The 22,501-nt window shown below is 43.9% G+C and overlaps 1 protein-coding gene across 4 annotated transcripts; it reads left to right on the forward strand.

The window, feature by feature from the left end:
- Positions 1–454: 454 nt before the first annotated feature.
- Positions 455–22,051, forward strand: GJA3 (gap junction protein alpha 3). 4 transcript variants are annotated; one of them, XM_059144262.1, is made up of 3 exons: positions 455–979; positions 1,456–1,515; positions 17,728–20,317. In XM_059144262.1, exon 3 carries the CDS (start codon positions 17,745–17,747, stop codon positions 19,080–19,082), a length of 1,338 nt encoding a protein of 445 aa, XP_059000245.1. In that variant the 5' UTR covers positions 455–979; positions 1,456–1,515; positions 17,728–17,744; the 3' UTR covers positions 19,083–20,317. The 4 variants fall into 4 exon arrangements, with proteins under 4 accessions (XP_059000245.1, XP_059000246.1, XP_059000247.1 ...); XM_059144264.1 differs by lacking the exon at positions 455–979 and adding an exon at positions 20,900–22,051 and having other exon boundaries at positions 1,341–1,515; positions 17,728–19,035; XM_059144263.1 differs by lacking the exon at positions 1,456–1,515.
- The last annotated feature ends 450 nt before the right edge of the window (positions 22,052–22,501 follow it).

Consider the following 22,501-nt stretch of genomic DNA (forward strand, 5'->3'; position numbering starts at 1 on the left):
ATTCAGCCAACTAATATTTATTAACTATCTTGTCCAGGCCAAGCCCCACGCTTAAACCTTGAGTATGCAAAAGCAAACCCGGAGGCGCAGAGGGAATTCAAGAGTCCACCGAAACTGAGCGGAGACAGTAACAGGCAGGGACTGGATTCCTTCCTTGCAAGGTGGCCTTTTGGCGTTGGCTTTCCTTTGAAGTGTGTGCAGTACCAGCTCTGGGGAGGAAAGATGTTAAAACCTTCACCCCAGTCTGGGCAAGCAGGCTAACCTTTGCTCTAGCATCTGGTCACTACTACCAATAAGAAGGAGTGACTTGCAGGAACACCTTCCCTGTCACCTTGGGCAGGGCCAAGTCTCAAGTGCATCGGAGCAAGGTCTTTAAAAACACACACACGCACACACACAAAAGAATCCCTATGACCGCCGGCTAAATTAAGTGTGTTTGACGGGAACCAGGCTCACGGCCACTATTTATAGCTCCTCCGCTCCTTTCCCGGGACGCGCTCCAGCCTTTGCTCTGGCACGGCCCTCGACAGCATCCACGTTGCGGCCCTGGCTCTTCTTTGGTCGATTCGGCCAGGTTACGTGGGAACCCCCTTTTCAGTGGCCCCAGCCCAGCGCCGGCTGTCTAGAATCGCGTCCCCCGGCGGCGAAACTCGGGGAAGGAGAGACGGCAAGACGCCCCAACGCCCACGCGCGAACTACCCACCCGGTTCAGAAGAGCCCCCAGCGCTGCGGCTCAGCCCTGAGAGGACAAGCGGGAGCTGGATGGCCCGGCCGACGCACGTGCGCGCGAAGGGCACCCCTGGGGCCCGCAGGGCCTGAACCAGTGCGCCCTTCGCTCGCTCTCGCCCTCCTCCCTTGCCGGCCTCGTGCTTTCAGTGGAGACAGACACGAGGCCCGCGGGAGCCCAGCGGCAGGAAAGAGCCCCAGGCTCCACATCCAGAGCAGGAGGGCGCCCCCGTGGATGGGGCGCAGGATGCAGGTGCGGGTGGGAAAGCCGGACGATTGCAGGGTGACGGGTGCAAGTTCAAGTGGGAATGAGTTTATGGTTGCGAAATGAGGGGTGCAGGCGTGGTGCGACTGTATGTGTAGTGTGGGGCAGGTGCAGGCTGGCGGGAGATAATGGGTATCTGCGGGTGCGAGGTGGGAAGCGGCTGCAGGTGGGTGTGCAGGATGGGGGACGAGCGGCGGTATGCGGGTGCGGGATGAGAATGAGGGGCGCAGTGGGGCGGCGGGGCGGGGGCCCTGCGCTGCGCCCTGGCACCGCCCCTGCTGGGCCCCCAGGCTGAGGTGGAGGCGGCGGGGGCGTGGCACGGCGGCCCCGGCTGCTGCTTGGGGGCGCGAGCGCTGGGCGCACTGGGGCCGCGGGGATGGCCGCCGGGGCGGGGAGGCCGGGCCCTTGCGCGGGGCGCACGCGTTCAGTTGCACCGCACGTGTAAGAGAAATTCTCCTTTTCAGAGCGGCCGGGAGCCCTGCTCGAGAAGGAGAGCACCCGGGTCGCCGCCGCGGCAGAGCGGGGTAAGCGCAGAACCGGGCGCCCCAGAGGTCCAGGCGCTGAGGGCCGGGGGACAGCCCCGGGGCGGAAGGACTGGCGGGCCGCCGGCGCCTCCGACCTCCCCAGATGGGCTCGCGCGGGCCGGGGCGGAGCGAGCGGGAGCCGGAGCCCCGCTGCCTGTTTGCGGCTGCCGGCCTCTTCGAATTCTTTCGGGAATCTTTGGGAAAGTGGTGGGAGCGGCAGGGCTAGAGAGCGGGGCTCAGGAAACTTTCTGGAGAACTTTGGGAATAACCGATGTTTCTTTGCTCCTGGAGATCTCTGGGAGCGCCAGTTCTCTGCTGCGTAATGGCTTTCCTTGGTGGATGGCGGAGGGCTGGGGTTGAAAATGTTTTCTTGATGGTGCTTTCCCCCTTGAGTGGGGAAGCTGGAGTGGCTCTAGAACTTCATATCTAATGGGATCTTAAGGACTGCTTAAATACTTGGACACTCTGAACAGATACCACAGCCGCGAGACACGGAGTTCAGCTGCTAGCGTTTAGCATCGCCACGCTTTCTACAGAGTCGTGTTGGTGTCTCTTAGGAGATGTTGGCTCGCCTACTTCTTTAAGGAAACTTATTGAAAGTTTCTCTTTTCTTTTCTCTTTTCTTTTCTTTTAAGAAACGCTTTAGTTGTAAGTACCATGATCCAATTCCTTGACCTATATGCTTGTTATGGTGTGTTTAAGTATAAAGAATTTACAGAAGAGTGGAAAAACACTTATCTGCATTCTACAGTCATCCCTTCTTTTAGGGGCTGTCTGACAGTAAATTGCAGCGATGCGGGTGTATTTGCCTTGCAGTCTCCTCTACACTCTAGTGAGCAGAATTCATCCCAGTTTACAGAGCTCTAAGTTCATGAATATCTGTGACTGGGTCTTTAGGGACAAGTGGAGTTCCCCAGTTTTTACTTTACCGAGATACCGCCAAAACATGTCACTTAAAAATGGTTGTATAGAAACAGCTGAGACGTGAATTGTGCTTGGGTTTATATTACTCAAGAATTCAAATTGATGATTTATGATATGTACATCACTTCATTGACAGCCCATCAATGTCCTGTGAGATATATTGCAAAACAAATATTAAAAGATTAAAGCGGGAAAGGGGAGACTTATTTTCCAAGGGTCAGTGTGTTCAAAGTAAACAGCAGCTAATTTGGCACATATTCCAGTGGCTCAGCAGTTTGATTCATGTTGAGATAAGCATCTCACAAGGGCAATGCACGTGTTCCTGTAGTGTAGAGTAATTCACAAAAACTTTACTACTATAACAAACTAAACAAAGTTATTTAGGTTAACCAGTTGATGTTAACAGGCTTAAAGCCATCTTAAGATAATCAAATTGTAACAAAATTTCACTGTTTGCAAATAAGAAAAACAATAGTGACAGTTTCCTTGAATGTTACTTACATTTTAAGTTGCGTTCGTTTTCTTAACAAAAATAACTTTTACTACACGTTTGAGCCTTAAAAGTAATTGTGTATGTATCACAGCCATTTTATAAAGTCTCATGTATGTAAAGAATTTAAACTATAATTAGCCTTCAGATGTTACCATTACTTGAACATGCACCTAACACTGAATAAGTAGAATATATGTATTTTTAGGATTTTACCCCAGTATCGTTCATAAATACATGAGTAAACACATTATTTTTGTACTGTACCAAATTACCAGAACATTTTAGACAGCAGAAAGGCCTTTGAGAAGTATTTCACCCTGTACAGACAGCATGGTTCTCTGTATTAAGAAACAGCCAAACTCATGATTAACATACAGTGGCCTTCTCTCTTCTGCTCCACTGTGTTGTGGCCATCACCAAGACTATATAACCCTTGTCTTACTATATTTTGATTCATTTTGTTACAAGTCTGTCTCGCCCATAGATTGTGAATGAAACTCCTGAGCGTAAGGACCATCTCTTAATTAGTAGCACCGTGCCCCACACATGATAGGTGTTTGATAAGTGCTTACTAAGTTGACATTTAGTAAAAACGTCTAATACATGTGATCATTAACAGCATACCTGTGTCTCTAAGAACAGTATGTTTTTGCCATTTCAATATAATGCATAAAGGGAATAAAATCGTGATAAAGTTTAATTATAATTTTCATTCTGACAGTGGTGGAAAATTCTTCATCATGATAATTAGGTTAGTACTCTACTGCTTTTTTAAAATCTTTGGTCTTCAGAAGTATGACTTCAGGATAGTTGATGTAAACAGTTTCTGCACTCTGATCTTTTCTTTAATTTGAAGAATTAGTGGTTTGCTTTAAATTTCCTGTTGACAAACTAATGATACTAAACATAAAAATCACATTTTTTTCATTCACACCACCTGATTATCTCTATGAATTAACACTCATTCCACTCATGAAATTCCATTTCATATTAACCTTATAATGAATCTTTTAATCTAGAACATAGAAGAGATTTCTCTGTTGTATACTAATAGAAGTGGGTTTGAACAAGAAAAGTGAAATTATATTTATACTATAGAAATTATTATTGCAAAAATAGAAAACATTTTGACAGATGTAATTTGTGTCAGTAATACAAATGGAAAAATAAAATATCATAATTATAAGGCTGCGAGATTTTGTTCACTAAAACAAGAGTAAAGATAATAGCTGAATTTGCTTTAAAATGATATTGCTAATTTATATGATGGAGCAACAGGACTGTTCTTAGCATGTCAATAATATTTAACAATTTTAGCCACTTTGGAAAGGAAGAAAAAGAGCAAAAGCTTAAAATGGACTCTAACCCATTTTTCTAAACATACATTTTAATGTGTGGTAGAGCAATATAACTAAAAAGTCAGCTGTTGTCATCTCAACGTTTGGCCTGGTGCATAATCCCGTGAAGTCACGCGGAAGGGGAAGGTACACTGGACCAAGAGTAAAAAGTCAGGAGTTTTCATGCTGGCTTCAGCACTGTGGGCTTCGTAGCCTTCGGCAAATCACACTACCCTCTCGGTGCCTCCATATTCCCATATCCCCATCTGTAAAATGAAGAGGATAAACCAGACCACTTCTGAGATTCTTTGAGCTCTAAAATGCTGTGATTCTATATTTCCTCCACGGATGAGCAAGATTCTTGAAGGATGTAATTTGGATTTATAAGGGGAAATTACCTTTTAACTGACCAGACTATATGAAGTCAGCGCTTGGTAATATGATTCCCACAGCCTGGTCTGTGTTTTAGTCAAGATCCTGTTCAGAGCACTAATATGTGGAAGTACCCCTATAATTTTCTTTATTGTTATTTACCCTTACACCAAGCCACCTTTCAGGAAATATTGGTAAATTGAATTTTACTTCAAGGGTAGTGACGGTTTTTTTCATTATTCAGTTACTAAAATTTTGAGGACTAATGTTGAAACACATTAAAATCATTGCTAAATTACACCAAAATGTGTAAGTAAAATGTTTAAATAAGTGAAAACTTCATGTGGTATTCTTAGGTCTTTCACAGAAGTTATTTTTAAAACTTTTAATGCCATTTAATAATTGGCAGGAGAAACTGGAGGACTCCACAGGGTAATGGAACAGGGAACACATTTGGAGGGTTTTAAAAGGAAGCCCAGTATAGCATGAATAGTATTGGAAGTCAGTCATGTTTCTAATTATACTCGACTATTTACATTTTTCTGTCAATTGAAGTGAAGCTCAACCAGCTGTTAATTTTCTAGCTTAATATTAGAACTCTAATTGTAGAAATGGTGACTTAATACTAATTTCTGGTAGGATTATTTATTTTATTCAAGTATTTCAAGAAGAAATACTGTGGATTAGAAGTTAAGGATATTTTTAATTTTGTAATTCTTAAATATAAAAATTGAAAAAAATTGAAGACATTTGTTTTAAACTAATATAGTTGTTTAAGTTGCTTCCAACTCAAAATTAGCTCTTACTTTGCTTTTCAGTTACAGAATGTCAAAAACAAAAGAAAAACTGAGTTTTTCACTTTGACTAAAGATGAGAAGTGTTAACGATACTTACTTTAGCCAAGTAAAGATTTAAAGAGCACGTGACTTTTTATAAATAATTTAAAATCCAATCCCCCCAAAGAAAAAATTCCCACATGAGGGACGCCTAGGTGGCTCAGTGGTTTAAATCCTCTGCCTTCGGCTCGGGTCATGGTCTCAGGGTCCTGGGATCGAGCCCCGCATCGGGCTCTCTGTTCAGCAAGAAGCCTGCTTCTCTTTCTCCCTCTGCCTGCCTCTCTGTCTACTTGTGATCTCTGTCTGTCAAATAAATAAATAAATTCTAAAAAAAAAAAAAAAAAATCCCACATGAAAGAGAAAATAGAGGGATAATAATAACACATGGATGGCAAGTGATGTCTATCCATTCTTATTTAGTAAATAAAATAAGTAGAATAAAAGTATAACTTAAGGTACACCTGGCTGGCTCAGTCAGTGGAGTATGCAACTCTTGATCTTGGTGTTATAAGTTTGGGGCCCATGTTGGGTGTAGAGATAACTTGAAAAATAAAATCTAAAAAGATAAAGTATAATTTAAAACAATTTAATGTTTCTGGAGATTTGTTCTCTGACAATAAATATATATGATTCTAACAGTGCTTTAAAATTATTGATAAAAAAGTTAGAAAATTAGTGTTTTATAATTTCATTAAATCGGTTCGTCTTTCTGAGAGACATCATCTGTATGAGAGTTATGTCTCCTGCCAGAGCATGAGATTACTGAAAAGTTAAGTAATAGAAACCCTGTGCTTTTCCATTTAAAATAAGGGATCCAGGATGCCTGGGTGGTTCAGTGGGTTAAGCCTCTGTCTTTGGCTCAGGTCATGATCTCAGGGACCTGGGACCTAGCCCCGTGTTGGGTGGTCTGCTTAGTGGGGAGCCTGCTTCCCCCTCTCTCTCTGCCTGCCTCTCTGCCTACTGTGATCTCTCTCTCTCTCTGTCAAATAAATAAATAAAATCTTTTAAAAACTAAAAAATAATAATAATAAAATAAGGAATCCCTTGAATCTGTACAGTAATAAACAATTTTACACTAAGATAAAGAATACCCTTAAATTATATATGCATATTTTAGAATAATACTAGCAAATACTAAAATCACATTATCTATTTAAAAGACCCATGGAGGGTGAACCTGGGTGGCTCAGTTGGTTAAGCGTCTGCCTTTGGCTTCGGTTATGACCCCAGGGTCTGGGTTCAAGCCCCATGTTGGGCTCCTAGCTCAGTAGGGAGCCTGCTTCTCCCTTTCCCTCTGCCCCTTCCCCTTGCTTATGCCCACTCTCACTATATGTCTCAAATAAATAAATAAAATCCTCAAAAAAAAATTTTTTTTTAAATTAAAGATCCATAGGGACTTTCTGTAGATTTATTCTGTATACTACAAATATAGCATTGTGATAAGACATTGGAAAAAATAACAAAATAAACTTTCATTCTTTTTCAAGCATGTCAAAACTGGTTGTTTAGCTAAAGAAAACTAAGACTAATATTTTAAAAGCCTTAAATAAGATTTGGAACCAAACAAAAAATCTGCTGTTGCTTTTTCTTTTAAGATTTTATTTATTTATTTGACACAGACATAGATCACAAGTAGGCAGAGAGGCAGGCGGAGAGCAGGGAGAAGCAGGCTCCCCACCGAGCAGAGAGCCTGATGCAGGGCTCAGGGGCCCAGGACCCTGAGATCATGAGCTGAAGGCAGAGGCCCAACCCACTGAGCCACCCAGTGCCCCCCAAATAAAGGATTCTAAGTACAAATACCATACAAAATCATAAGAAAATACCATGATTGATTTTCTGCCAGTAAATTTGAAACTTAGAAATGGAAAATTTTCTAAAATACATGAACTGGGCTCCTGGGTGGCTCAGTGGGTTAAGCCTCTGCCTTCAGCTCAGGTCATGATCCCAGGGTCCTGGGATGGAACTCCGCATCGGGCTCTCTGCTCAGCAGGGAGTCTGCTTTCCTCCCTCTCTCTCTCTGCCTACCTCTCTGCCTACTCCTGATCTCTGTCTGTCAAATGAATAAATAAAATCTTTAAAAAAAAAATAAAATAAAATACATGAACTATCAAAATTCACTTGAATAGCAACCCAAATTATGCAAATAACAGTTAATGAAATTGAATTTATAATCTAGGCTGGCTTCCTCAAAAAGACATCAATCCCAAACTCTTATAGCAAAATCTTACACAAGCTTATTCAGAGAATTTTTAATTTTTCAGGCTAAAATAGGTTTTTTACCAAAAGCCAATGGCAATGGTAGTACAAAAAATTGAGACCAATCTTGGGTATGAGCAAGCACTCCAAAATAAAGTAGTGGCAAATTGAATGTGATAGAATATTAAAAATAAAATCAGGACCAATAGGTTACTTCACCATCTCAAAATCACAATAGCAGGAAAAAAGTAATTTACTAAATCCAATACTCACTCATGACTTAGAAAACAACAACAAACAAACCATTAACAAAGATTGGAAGAAAACTTCCTTGACCTAATAAAATTTGCAACATCATGCTTAATGATAAAGTTTCAGAAGCATTCATGTTAAAGAAAAAAATGAGAGAAGATATCACGAACTCTACATTGTGCTAGGAGTCCTGGCCAGTATAAGAAGACAAGAAAAAGAAATAACAGGAATTAGAACAAGGGGAGGAAGAAACAAATCTGTCCTTAACAGCAGATGATATGATTATGTGTTACTTGGAAAATCCAAAGGAATCTCCTATTTGAACTAGTAAGTCTTTCTAACAGATTGCTGGATACAAAGATCAATATATTAAAACAATGTTCCTAAGTACCAATAATAATCAAAAGTTATAATGAAAAAAACTATTTGGAACCAAAAAAAAAAAAAAAAAACTAGAACAAGAATAAATTAGGAATCTATCTAACAAAAAATATGTGTAAATCTTTTAGGAACATTATCCTAAAGCACTACTGAAAGGCATGAAGAAGGTCAACATCAGTGGATCAGTTGTGTTTATTGGTGGGGAAACTAGATTGTAAAGAGCTAAGTTTGATTTATCTGTAAGTATCATGCAATTCCAATTAAAACCAAGTCTCAGATTTTTGTGGAACTTGACAAGCTCTACCTAAATTTCGTATGGATAAAATGAAAGGCCAGAAATTGTCTAGAAAATATGAAGAACAGAGTTGGGGGACTTGTTGTACCAGATACCAAGTATATCTAGAACTGTTGCCATTAGGTGTCCTGCTGGTTGGTGTGATCAGTTGTTGTCTTCTGGAGATGGAAAACAATGTTGCGTGTTGTTTAATCTGAAACTTCAGAGGTTCGATTTTTTTCCTCTTTCATGCTTGTCTCTGTGGTTGAACTTTTCCCAATGCTGTGCCTCTGTGTTGTTAAGTGACATTGGGCCAGGTTTTAAAAGTCTAGTTCCCTTCTTGCTCTTTAGTCTTAGAAGCTCAGACAAAGCTAAACATTGGAATTGATGTTGCAGAGTAAAAGAAGAAAGGGTCTTTGGTTATTTTGGTGATTTTTTTCTGATTTCTGGTTTCTTTTTAAAGAGTCAAACCAGAATTATGGAAAAAGTGTGGTAAGTACATAGTACCATGGGCTAGGTCCTGTGGCATCTGGAACTTACGGTCTTAAATGGGAGCACTTAAAAGAGGCAGGTAGATGTAAAAGAAGCTAATGGAAAACAGCTTTCCACCTGCGAAGAAGATAACTAGATAAGCCCTTTTTCATTGTATCATATTTGTGACTAGCTCAGCCTACCATGTTCTTTTAATATTTGTGCCAAGTCAGGAATGGCAAAAAGAAAATTAGCATTTGAGCTATGCTGCCTCATCCCAAACCCCAGCAGACGTTACTAATGGAACATAGAACTCTTTCTGGCTGAGCCTATACGTGACTCAAAATCCTACTCCACAATGTTCGAAGCAATCACAAACAGGCAAAAAATTAGTTTGCCTAGCCATACTCCATGTTGTATTACCTCTAATTTACTGACCAAGTAACAATGCTTTGTTGTTGTTGTTGTTGTTGTTGTTTAGATTTTATTTATTTGACAGAGAGAGAAATCACAAGTAGGCAGAGAGGCAGGCAGAGAGAGAGAGAGGAGGAAGCAGGCTCCCTGCCGAGCAGCGAGCCCCGATGCGGGGCTCGATCCCAGGACCCTGGGATCATGACCCGAGCCGAAGGCAGCGGCCTTAACTCACTGAGCCGCCCAGGCGCCCCAAGTAACAATGTTTTCAGTGTCAAAATATTGGTACAAAAGAGAATCAAGCAGAATACAAATGATACATTTGGGGTGTTATTCCAAACTGAGAGTTACATTTCCTAATAAGCAGATCTTTTGCAAGCTTGTCCTTCTGTATTCCACCTGAAGATGCCGGAGTGCCCCAGGGCGTGGTCTCCAGCCTCCTTGTCCTTCTCCCCTGCCCTTAGATAATCTCAGTCCAGTCTCAGGGTTTGATGATGACTCCCAAATGTTTATCTCCAGCTTTAACCGTTACACGTCTAATAGGTATCTCAAACTTAACATTTTCAGAATAGAACTTGTGATTCCCATGCCTTTCTCAAACCTATAACTCCTCTGGTTTCCCCGTCTTGGTAAATGGCAGTTCCCTTCCTGTTCAGGGCAGAGACCTTGGCGTCTCCCGAGCGCTACCCCAACCCTCGACCTGTCAGCACATCGTGCTGGACCTACCTTCAGAATCTGTGCAGACTCAACTATTTGTCATCACTGTCGCTTTTCTGGATTACAGTACAGTGTCCTCACCAGACCCTCTGCTTTTCCCTTGCCCACAGCCCCCTTTACCCCATGCCTGTTCCCAACACAACAACCAGAGGGAATCTGTGAGGATGTAAGTCAGACTGTGTCACTCTTCTGTTCCAGTCCTCCAGTACATTCTTATCTCACGTGCAGTATAAGCCAAAGTCTGTCCACCTCCCCACTTCCTCTTTGACCTGCTTGTCTGCCTGTCTGCTCCTGGTTGGCTTTGCTTCCCCCATCCTGTCCTCGCCTTCCGCAGCACACCAGGTTTGCTCTCGGCTGGAAGCCTTGCTCTGCCTGGAATGTTTGTCCCTCCTTTCTGAGGCCCAGCTCTTCACTCAGATGTCACCCCCTCTCAGGGAGGCCCCCAGTCCTCCGCAGCCCCTGTACTTCCCTCTGTGCTGCCCCGCAGCACTCTGTCTGCCCACAGCAGTGTCTGACATCTCTTACTTCTCTTCTGTCCACTGTCTTTCCCAGACCAGACAGCACTCCTCTGCTTTGCTCAGCGCTGAATGCCTCCCACGTAGTAGCTTTCACTCAGTCCTCACTGCATGGCCACAACTTGTACATAGATAGGTCTGGCTGGGCAAGGAATTCGGGGAGCCCAGCCCCTTTCTCATCCTCTCTGTTCCCTAGTTATCAAACCTTTTTTCTTCTTAGGAGCTCAAGTCCTGCCCTGGCCTGAGAAGACGACCTCTGGCTTGACCTCACTGAGAAGAGTCTTGTCATCACTTTGGAGAGCACTCGCCCTACATCTGCCTTCTCAGCCCCTCTCCTGCCCTTTTGCCCCTTCCTGGTGCTGAGCAGGCTGACTGTCCCTCCACCCTCCTGTACCCATGACTCCACCACTTTGATGCCAAACATCCACAGCCCTCCCTATCTCAGAAATGCCTCCTCTGAGCCTTATTCCCCCACTTTTTATCCATTTTGCATCTCTCCTTCCTTTAAGTTCTAGACTTATTGAACAAATGCTCTCCATACCATGTCTCCATTTCTCTCCCACATTCTACCTCTTTAACCACGGGCCTGAACTTTTGTTTCTGCCCCAGAGCTCCCACTGGACTGAGCATTTAAAGACCATCAGTGGCTTCCCTGGGAGATCAAAGGGCCTTTTCTTTATGTCCATCCATCTGAACACGCCAAAGAATGTTGACACTGTTAGTCACCTCCTTCTTCAAAGCCCTCCTTTGGCTTCCTCACTTCTGTGTTGCCCTAGTTCTCCAGTCTTGTTGGCCGCTCTCAGAGAATATGCCTTCTGATGTGAACAGTATTCCCAGCAGGTGAGGGGGATTCTGGTGCTTCTTGGGCAAAGTAAAATGCAAACATTCAATCTTAGTAGCTCAGGTAAAGCTAATGTTGGGGTCAATTCCATAAGGAAGAAAGGGTCTTCTCTTTTGATGTTATTTGATATTATTTTGATAACAAAATAAATACAGCCCAAACAATATGAACCTGTCTGCCCCCCTCCCCCGAGGAATGCCCCTTCCCTCCACACTATCTGGGGGTTGCTGCTGTCTGTCATTGCTTAGTCTTGGGCTCTTACTCACTTGGTCAGTCCTGCCATCCTTCACCAAAGCACTGGCTGCACACACTGTGTGCAGTGAGTATTTTCCCACACTGCTCCTCCTCTGTTTCGCTGGATTTTCCATGAATTCTGTCCTTGGTGCTTTCTTTGCTCTACCTTCTTCACTCAGGAGAGGTGGAGGCACACTGTGGACCCTCTGCCCAGTCTTCTCTACTACCATGCCTCCAGCTTCCTCCTGGACAGTTTCACTCATATCTCCCACCACTACTTTTGATTCATACAGTCACAAAACCAGAGTATTCATCCTTTCTTCCAATCCCATATTAACACGCCTCCCAAATGTTTTTCTCTTCAAATGGCCCCCTGGTTTTCCCACTTGGGCTCAGAAATAGGAGGCTTGTCTTTTGTCCATGCCTCTCTCTCTTTCAGTCTCTGACTAGGCAGACTCTACATTCTGCTTTATTTTTGTCTGCAGACTGTGTCTCCTTTCTGTCCTTCCTTTTTCCATTCACCCCCGCTGTAATCTAGCTGGGGCCTTCAGCACTCACTCAGAGATTACCACTCTTCCTGAGTCCTTGTTAGAGGGACGCTTTCTTTTCTGAACAGCGCTTTCAGCATATCTCTCTGCTCTCGATGTCTTTTCATTCATCCCACCAGTGTTTATTGAGCGGCTGTTATGTTCAGAGTGCAGCCCGTCTAGCTCTTTTGAGCAGAAGCAGCCATTTAAACTCACTGCTCTAGTACAAGGCCCCTGTTTCAGCCATGCCAGATCACACTGCCATGGGAACGCCATTCTGGCCTTGAAATTCACTCCTATGAATCACAAACAGGCAAAAGCATCCCTCTTCTCCTATCCAAAATCCCTCTCCCAAACCCAGCTCAAATATCACCCTTCCCTGGCTGGCTTTCCCTGGCTATGTGTTCTGGTATTAAAATCTCTTTTCTCTAGAATCCCTCTGCACCCACATAGCTCCCCCATTTTCCTGAAGTTTCCCATCTCCACAGATAGATTTCAAGATAGAGACCATGTTTTTACCTCCACGCTATTCAACAGAATGTGCAGCCCAGAGTTGAGCACAAGATTGTAACTAGACAAATAGCCATTGATGGATCTGAAGGGACACTCAGCATATCCTGAAGGCCAAGGGGAAACTGTATAACTTTGAGAGGGAAAATATAACTCTCAGAAGAACATGGAAGCAGCCACATAAGCTATACAATGTAAGATCTTGTTTTGCAGTAATGTCAGAATCTAAGTTTTCATTGAAATCAAAGTAAAAACAAGTTAAATGTCATCTCATGGAGATTCATATCGCATCCAAGTAATATAGAATCCCACTACCACTGAGGTAGACCAGTTCTCTAAAAAGTGCTCAGTATTGTAGCTGTGGTGCTCTATAAGTAGTTCACAAGCACTCCCAGTGTGAGCTTTCAGGAATTGCTCTAGTTTTGTCCTGAATTGACCCTGTACACTGACAATAAGAATAAACCCATTTTTCTCTTTCAAGCAGAAAGATATTTCATTCAGTCACCGTGTTTGTCTCACTTGATGTCAGCCCAAAGTGGATCACTTTGTTGTCTGTTGTTTGTACGTAGCCAGCAGAGCTCTGCTGTTCTGGGTGTGCTTCACTCCTCCCCTGTCGTTTTCTCACGGAATTGGTCTTAGGGATATGATTAAAAAGTGAGATTGACAAAACATCTTAAGAACATCTGCGTGGTGTCTGGAGCAGACTTGGATGGCTCTGAAGAGAGGTGGATGTCGCTTCTGCTTTGGAGGCTCTGATTTTGATCTGATCTCGACCCATACTGCTAGTCTTCCCATAGATGGTTTGGTCCTCTTGTTAGTTTTTTTCTTCATTCATTCATACATTTCCAAAACAAAATCCAAACTGTGGGGTGCCTGGCTGGCTCTGTCAGTTAAGCTGGATCATGATCCCAGGGTCCTGGGATGGAGCTGTATCCAGCTCCTTGCTCAGGGGGAGCTGCTTCTCCCTCTGCCTCTGCCTGCTACTCCCCCTCCTTGTGTACTCTCTCTCCTTCTCTCTTTCTCTCTATCAAATAAATAAAGAAAATCTTTTTTTAAAAAAAATAATAAACCCAAAGTGTGAAGTGTAGTAGTAATAAGACTCAGCAGTCAGTGATGGGATACAAACAGCCTGGTCCTTACTTTGGAAGAAATTGGCAGACTGCCATGGCAGGAGAATCCAATTTATGCTCTGTGCCATCAGTGATAACCATTGTCAGGGTTCGTGTTGCATCTCAGAGATCCCAGGACCATTCTCCTCTAACATTGGGCCAATAATGTTACTGTATTTGTCTTTTGTGTGCTTATCAAGAGGTCTATGGAGTAGAAACCATAATTAAAGAATAATAAGAGGAATCAGACTTTTGCAAAAACTAGAACTTTGAAACATGAAAGTCATGGTCATTAATCCTTTATGATGATAAACATGATGAAAATGCAAAGGAATAGGAAAATAAATGAAAATCAACCAGTTCTAGAAATACTATGGTTAACATTTCGGTATCATTCTTGCTCTTCCTTTTGCATAGATGAATGTGTAAAATGTGTGGTATCAGACTAGAGTTTTGTATTAAGCTTTTGTTATTTAACATTACAGCATGAATATCTCTTCATGTCATTAACGATCTTAAAAATTATATCTAGTGAATACCTTGTATTTCAGTAGTTATGAGTGTTATTTTGGTAGTTATGAATGAACCATAGCTTTTCATTTATGCCTGTCTTTATTGTATAAAGAATTAAAAGGAGAGTATCAGTTGGGAATTCTTTTGTCTATAGGCCATAGAAAACCTAACTTGATCAAATAGAGATTTTTCCTTCACATAAATCTGGAGATTGCTGTTGGGTGTGATCCAGCAGGTCCATAATGTCACAATAGGTGCCTTGGACTTTCTTGACCATTCCCTCACACTTATTGACACATGCTTGCAAGGGGACTGCCCAGCTCCAGGCTCCACATCTGTACTCACTATGGGAAGAAGGGGGGAAGGGACAGCAAAGGTAGCATCTGCCCTTTTATTAGAAAACCAAAATCTTTCCCAGAAGCTCCCCAAGCCAACTTCTTACACCTTATTGGATATAACAGAAAGAAGTAGGAAAGCAAGCATTTCCCTTCCCAGTCAGGCAGGCAAGGGAGAGGAAGACTGGGAGTAGGATCTGGGTTAAGCCAGATTCTGGCGTCAGCCTTGGGCACTATTATGTATTTAACTTGTCGTCCTTTAGTGGACACTTCTGTTTCCAATTATTCCTTCTTATAAGTAATTCCTAGTAAATATCCATGTTTATCCATTCATCAAAATCTCTGATTATTTCTTTGGTATGATGTTACAGGAGTAGAACTACAGGTTAGAGGTATCATGGCTTTTATATCTCTTCATACACATTACTAAGCTCCTTTCCAAGAAAAGTCTTCCGGTGCATGCTACCACACAGAGCATGAGCCATGGGCATCCCCATTTCGGACACACTCTTAGTCACCCCATCTTTAGGACTTACTGAGTCTCAGCAACTACCAGAGTACCCGCTAAGTATGTGCATGGTGACACATCGTGTTTCTCTAGGTTACAATCAGAGGTCATGATGGAAACTGAAGGCTATCTATCTGAAAGTGTTTTGCAGCACCCAGACCTAAAGAACCTAAAGAACTCTGGAGAGGCTGAGCCAGCAAAGAAGAGTAGCAAGATGCCACAAGCACCTGCCCTATCCTCCTCATCTGATTTACTAGTTGCATAAATATTTACCTAGCCCCATATTTCTCAACAGGTGCAGAATGGGCATTTGGGGAGGGCTGGGTCTTTACTGTGAAAAATTTGCTTTTTTGCCTCCCTGGCCCTGCAGGGAAATGGCAGCGACACTTTCAGCCTCTGTGAGAAGCGAACCCTCCTCATGGTGTTATGGGCTACCAGGCTTATGGGGAGAACCTATCAGGCATGTTGCTTTGACTCCTTTTCAGCACGTTGTGTTGTGCTCAACAAGAATGGGAAGGTAGCAGGAAGAAGTATTAAGTATTTAAGTATTAAGTATTTACCCCACGCCGATCTTTTCTTAGAGATTTCCAGAAATGCACTACAGACATCAAGGAGGAAAGGTTACGCATGCAAACCCCAAGCTCAAAACTAGAGTAAAGGAGAAAGTTCACAAGAAGTGAAGGTGGTTAAAGGTGGTTTCCTATAGAAACTCAGAAGGCTGTGGCTGTCTGGGGACAGCAAGGAGAGAGGATGTTAGAAGGTGTGGGAGGATGGAAAGAACCTCCTGGAATGTAAAGAGAGCAAGAGCCATTAAGCCAGGGCCATGATAAGGGGGAAGAGAAAACACAGGGCCCCTGTGTTAGCCTGAGTTGGCCACTCTTGAAGGGAGAGAGGAGGTAAGTGACAGGTCAATAGGCCAGTCCCTGGATTGGGGCCAAGTTTCAGGTTGAAGAGCTAGCACGTGCAAAGGCCTAACCGCAGAGTCCCAGGGACCACAGGAAGTTTGGTATCACCAGTGTTTGTTCAGGGACTGAAGGATGGTCCACACTATGCAAGCCTTTTGTCTTATGCCCCAGAGGAGAATCTCCAGCAGATTGAAGGGAGGGGCCGGGGCTAGGGGCAGAGATGCCAGTTAGGGACCCCATGACTGTCTAAGGAGGAGCTGGGTTGAGGAGAAGCAGGATGTAACCTAGTATGTAACACCTGACATTCCTTCATGGAAGAGTGCGTTGTTTCACGTTCAGTAATTAAGTTTCTAAATTAAAATATTTTACCTGCCAAGAACATGCCAAATAGAACAGATACCAGTCACAATATAGGACAAGGAGGCTGGTGCGATATGTGAATGGTAATATTTTTCTAAAGACCTCAAATGACCAAAACAAAGGCTTGAAAGTTTATTCTAGGAGAGGGTTAACAGTTAGTTGTCTTTTCTTTAGATCATGGTGAATAAAATATGTTTTGTTTATCTGCCTCTGAACCAATTCATAAAAGTCAATATTTTTAAACATTTTAAAATTCAAGAAGAGAAGAGTGTTTTTAAGGCTGCCGGAATTTGTACATACACTTGGAGCTTGGGCCGCTTTCCTTAGCGAAGAATGAGAGAACAGAGCTCTTTTGGCTTTAGCTGGAAGCATTTGGCCTGTTTGAACAGTAGCGACAGGGAGGACACCTTGCAATCTTGGTCCCCTGTGTCTGCGGAACACCGCTACCTTCCCAGAGGCCGCCTGCGGACCCTCCGTCCACCTAGGGTGCAGCTCACCGCACCCAAAACAATGAGCGTCGCCCCATGTTACAGACGGAGACACAGGCTCCTGCCTGGGGACGCGCAGTGAGTTAACCATGCATGGAACATTTGCAAAGTGAAAAAGAAAGGAAATAATAGGTAGTAGGTTAATGTGTGGTAGAAGTTATGAATTCATCAGGGGGAGAGTTGCTGTAATCTCACAGGAACAGAAAGGGTGAGGTTAGTAAAGGACCCAAGCTGTGTACCCCACAGCACCAGAGCTGCCTTGGAGACTGGGCCCTGGAAGAGAGCAGGATGGGGAGTTAGAAGCCAGGGGAGAGTTATTTTCTCCTCAGGCAAGTTATCTCCCTTTGGAGCTCTAGTTTCCTCATCGCTGAAGGAAGGGCTTAAGTCGCTCTTGGGCATCTCCTTGGTGTCACCGCTTGTGTCCTGTAACAGTAGTTCCGTGTTATGCGGACACTGAGGGCGTTTCTGTAACCCTGCTCAGCGCGACGGTGGACGCACACGCACACGCACACGCACACGCACACGCACACGCACACTCATGCTGTAGAAAGCTCTGCAGCGCCTCCCTGGTTTGGAAGTGGGACTACAGCTCCCCCAGCAGCGATATTCCAGCGCCATCTGCCGAGGCCTGCCCCTAGGGATGTTTGGACCCTACAGCTTGCCAACCTTAGGCTTCCTATTAACCAGCGATGTTCCCTTGCAGGTTAGCACTCTGAAGCAATGGGCGACTGGAGCTTTCTGGGGAGACTATTAGAGAACGCACAGGAGCACTCCACGGTCATTGGCAAGGTTTGGCTGACGGTCCTGTTCATCTTCAGGATCCTGGTACTGGGCGCCGCAGCCGAGGAGGTGTGGGGAGACGAGCAGTCGGACTTCATGTGCAACACGCAGCAGCCCGGCTGCGAGAACGTCTGCTACGACAAAGCCTTCCCCATCTCCCACATCCGCTTCTGGGTGCTGCAGATCATCTTTGTGTCCACGCCCACCCTCATCTACCTGGGCCATGTGCTGCACATCGTGCGCATGGAAGAGAAGAAGAAAGAGCGGGAGGAAGAGCTGCTGAAGAGCGACGGGCCGGCTGCACGCTGTGGGTCGGGCAGCCACAGCCAGAAGGACAAACCACCGGTGAGGGATGACCGTGGCAAGATCCGAATCGCCGGGGCCCTGCTCCGGACCTACGTCTTCAACATCATCTTTAAGACACTGTTCGAAGTGGGCTTCATCGCTGGGCAGTACTTTCTGTACGGCTTTGAGCTGAAGCCACTGTACCGCTGTGACCGGTGGCCCTGCCCCAACACGGTGGACTGCTTCATCTCCAGGCCCACGGAGAAGACCATATTCATCATCTTCATGCTGGCAGTGGCCTGCGTGTCCCTCTTACTCAACATGCTGGAGATCTACCACCTGGGCTGGAAGAAGCTTAAACAAGGGATGACCAACTATCGCTCAGACACCCCTGAATCCAGGGTAGGGGCCACCAAACCTGGGGGTGTAAGCCCACTCCTTCTTCCCTCCCACTCGGCCCCGCCCACGGTTACCATCGGATTCCCACCTTACTATGCTCACTCTGCCTCTTCTCTGGGACAGGCCACAGGGGCGGGCTACCCCGGGGCCCCTCCACCAGCAACAGACTTTGACATGGCAGCCCTGTCCGAGGCCCCTGGGAAGGACCACCCTGCCAAGTTCTACAACGGCAACCACCACCTGCTAATGACAGAGCAGAACTGGGCCAACCAGGAGGCTGAGCAGCAGACTTCTGCTAGGAGGGCCTCCCTTCCAGCTTCGGGTTCTGCATCCCTGAGCCCTACAGGCAGCACCAAGGAGCTCCCTCAGGAGGGTGGTGTGGGAAGCAGTGCACCTGGCCTGTTGGAGAATGGAAACGGCAGCAGCTTGGGAGAGAGCAAATTGGAAGTGACTCCCGATGATGGGGAGGAGCAGCCAGTGACCACCGCAGTGGAGATGCACGTGCCTCCCTTGCTCCCAGCAGACCCCGGACGATCAAGCAAGGCTAGTAAGTCCAGTGGCGGTCGGGCCAGACCCAATGACTTGGCCATCTAGTGGTGGTCTCTCCAGACAGCGTTATAATAACCTCTTTTCTAGCAACCAAAAACAAAAGAGCAGTTCCAGTCTGCAGGTAGAGAAAGCCTGGAGTGAGAGAGCACTGGAGTGGAGGAAGGGAAGATCAACCGGAAGAGAGCAGGTTTCTGTGTGTCCATGCTTGCTGTTCTTAACACTGTGAGGTAGAGTGGGGAGAACGTCCACGTTTGCTGAGATGGGGAGGTAGGGGCAAAGTGGGTGCAGGGGCTGTTGACCTTTAAAGATATTCCCAACAACCCAAGAGTCCAGCAACCTGGGCCACCTTTGCAGGTGCTGCTGCCCAGCCTTGGGCTCCTGCTGTCTCTGTGGGTAACTGTTCTGCTGTGGCAAAGCAACAGGTGTCTGCAGTCACTTCAGCTCGGGGCAATTAGGTTTTCCATTCCTATTCTCTCCAGAGCCTCTGGGCTGCCCAGAAAGTTGTAGACACATTTAGCACTATCTCTGTTTGATACCTTGAACTTCATTTGGGATATTTGCCAAACTGCACTAAAAAAAGATTTAGAGCAAGTCCATATAGTGTCATTTGAGTTTCTGAAATTGCCTGTGAAGCCCAGGATATCAAACTGTATGCTTCGTGACAAGTGACAATGAGCAGCTACCCTCCAGAGGCAGAGTCAGTGCAGGCGAGAGCCACAGAGGTTGCTGGTAAGAAAGCAGGGAAAAATGCAGCAACACTTGAGATAATTTTTAAACAGCTGAGGAAATTGAAATGAAAGTGTGGCATGTATGCCTTAGGTATTTATTTTTAAATTGATACTTTGTGCTTTGATCTGAATTGTACAGGAATGCCTATCTTCCCCCACTTTCTTTCAGAAGAAATGAAAGAAAAATAATACTATTAAAATGAATACTGACTAAGGGACTGCTAATTTGTCCCATTACGTACTAGTAAAACTTTGAACTTTTTTAAAAAGAAATTTTGACCTTATGAGTCAGCTAATTGCTATGCGAATGTACCATTTAAAAAAAAATAAAGGCAGGGTAAATTTAAGTGCATTTCAAGTACTTCAAGTTGTGAAGTTTTTGAATGGAAGGTTAAAAGTTAACTACTCTTGCCAGAAAAATTATTTATACAGATGAATCAATGACCTACATTTTTTTTAACAGTACAAAATAAAACTCTTTGAGTTTTCTAACCATTCTTTGTGGGCAGCCTGTTTGCTTTCTAAAGTGTAAATAAAAGTATCTGGGTTTTACTTCCTGTGTAAGTGCATGTGCTGATTTCGGACGTGTGCCCCATTTGTCACCCACCCGGATTGCTGCACTGACAGCGAAGGCTCTTTCTCTACATGGGTGTGGCTGGAACATGGCAGAATTTTCTGTACTGCACACCCTGCTGTTGTGTCTGAGTTGCTGTTTGTTTGAAAACCAATGAACAGTGGTAATGCTGAGCCCGGTCCTTCTCACACTCCAACTTCCACTGAGTGCTGTCAGCCCTTATTCAGCAAAACACCAAACACTTGCCAATTTGATTCATTCCTTTGTGTAAATCAACACCAATTTCCCGATGACTTATGGGGGGTTACACTCCAAAACGTAATTTGTGTTTTATATGGTAAAGAGTGACCCACTAGCAACCTGATGAGAAGACTGCAATTCCCATTCTCAGATAAATGTGTGCAACTAGTTCATTAGAGCCTTATGCTTGCTGCAGAATGAACTTAGATAATCTCCTCAGCTTGAAAGATGCCAGCTTCCCATGAATATCCTTTAGGCTTTTCTCAAACAGATTTGAGAATTACAGAAAATTGAGTGGCTATTTTCTCCATTCTCCCCAGGCTAGGACACAACTCATCACTGTAGATTGCAGAAGAGAGAAGATTGATCATCACCTACAGTGGATGCCTTAGGCTTCATGCAGTAGGACCTAGTTCTCTGGGGTGAGAAGGGCCACCAACAAATCTTAGTTTGAAAAGCATTCTTGGGCGCCTGGGTGGCTCAGTGGGTTAAGCTGCTGCCTTCGGCTCAGGTCATGATCTCAGGGTCCTGGGATCGAGTCCTGCATCGGGCTCTCTGCTCAGCAGGGAGCCTGCTTCCCTCTCTCTCTCTCTGCCTGCCTCTCCGACTACTTGTGATTTCTCTCTGTCAAATAAATAAATAAAATCTTTTAAAAAAACAGCATTCTGATTAAAAAAAAAAATAGGTTTGGTCATAATTCAGTTTACAGACAGCCAAAGTGGATGTGAACACTGGTCCTTTAGGTTCTCCCATAATAAATGTTAATAGAAAGCTTCTGATTTACCCACAATTTGATTTTGGCTGGGGTTGGAGATGAGTGTGAGAGCTATAATTGTATTTAGTTTTTACATTTTAAAATTGGATTTTATCCACCACATGTTGATGAAGACGCCAATATTGTGAATTGACCATAGTCTAGCTGGCCCGTGTCGTGCATGAGTAGGAGTGTGAAATTTGATTCACCTCCTTGAAAATCACTCATTTATAAAGAAGTAATATTCTGTGATAAAACAGTGCCCATAGTATTTTTTCAGAGCAGTGTTCTGATTTCAATTCATGTAAAAAATGAAAGCAGGTGTCCCACTGTGTTGCTATTTGAGACTCTGAAGTCTAGAGTCCTTCTCCCTCACGGGGATGTGGGAGTGTGAAAGGATGTTCTCTATTTAGCCAGTCACTGAAAGCATTAGGATGTGCAACAAAAGTAGACATCATCTCTCCCTATGGTCAGGATTCTAGATATGTTTTTTCTGTAGTCTGTTAATTATTTTAAAATCTCACTGAAATTATTGTTATCTTGATTTAATGGAAAAAATTTTAATTCCATAAGTTTCTTTTAATACTCAGATGCTCTAATTTATTTATTCATATTATGTTTTAATCTGCAGCATGCAAGACAATTACTCTCTTGCATCTGTATTTGCAGAAGCTCAATTACCCTGTTGGTACTACATAATCCATGATAATGATAAAATGTCAAGCATTACTAATCCATCTTCAAATTCATTTATTAAAATTCCAAGACATTTCTTAATCATTCACTTTCTCCTTTTTAAACTTTATTTTAAAGAATTATTTTTCCCATGAAATTAACAAAAAAGATACCTTAAGTTTCAAAAGAAAATAGAAAGGGGAAAAGAACCAGCCAGAATATTTCTGACCCATCCTGACTTTCCATTTTTGTTAAATGGCTAGATCATAGTTTTCCTATACAAGAACACCTGGAATTAGGACTATAAATAGAATTCAAACATTCTTTAAAAAGATTAAATTCATGAGATTTAAGTCTCTTTTCAATATAGGTTTTTTTTTCCCCTACTAACACTTTCTTTAGGATTTTTGAAAAAAAGTATGTTTGCGGGCACCTGGATGGCTCAGTAGGTTGAGCTGCTGCTTTCGGCTCCCGTCATGATCTTGGGGTCCTG

Source organism: Mustela lutreola, chromosome 13 (genome assembly GCF_030435805.1).
Source record: "Mustela lutreola isolate mMusLut2 chromosome 13, mMusLut2.pri, whole genome shotgun sequence".
In the NCBI taxonomy this organism is placed as follows: Eukaryota; Metazoa; Chordata; class Mammalia; order Carnivora; family Mustelidae; genus Mustela; species Mustela lutreola.

Excerpts from the sequence above, each read along its gene's own strand:
- GJA3 (XM_059144262.1), top strand. The coding sequence starts at position 17,745 with ATGGGCGACTGGAGCTTTCTGGGGAGACTATTAGAGAACGCACAGGAG.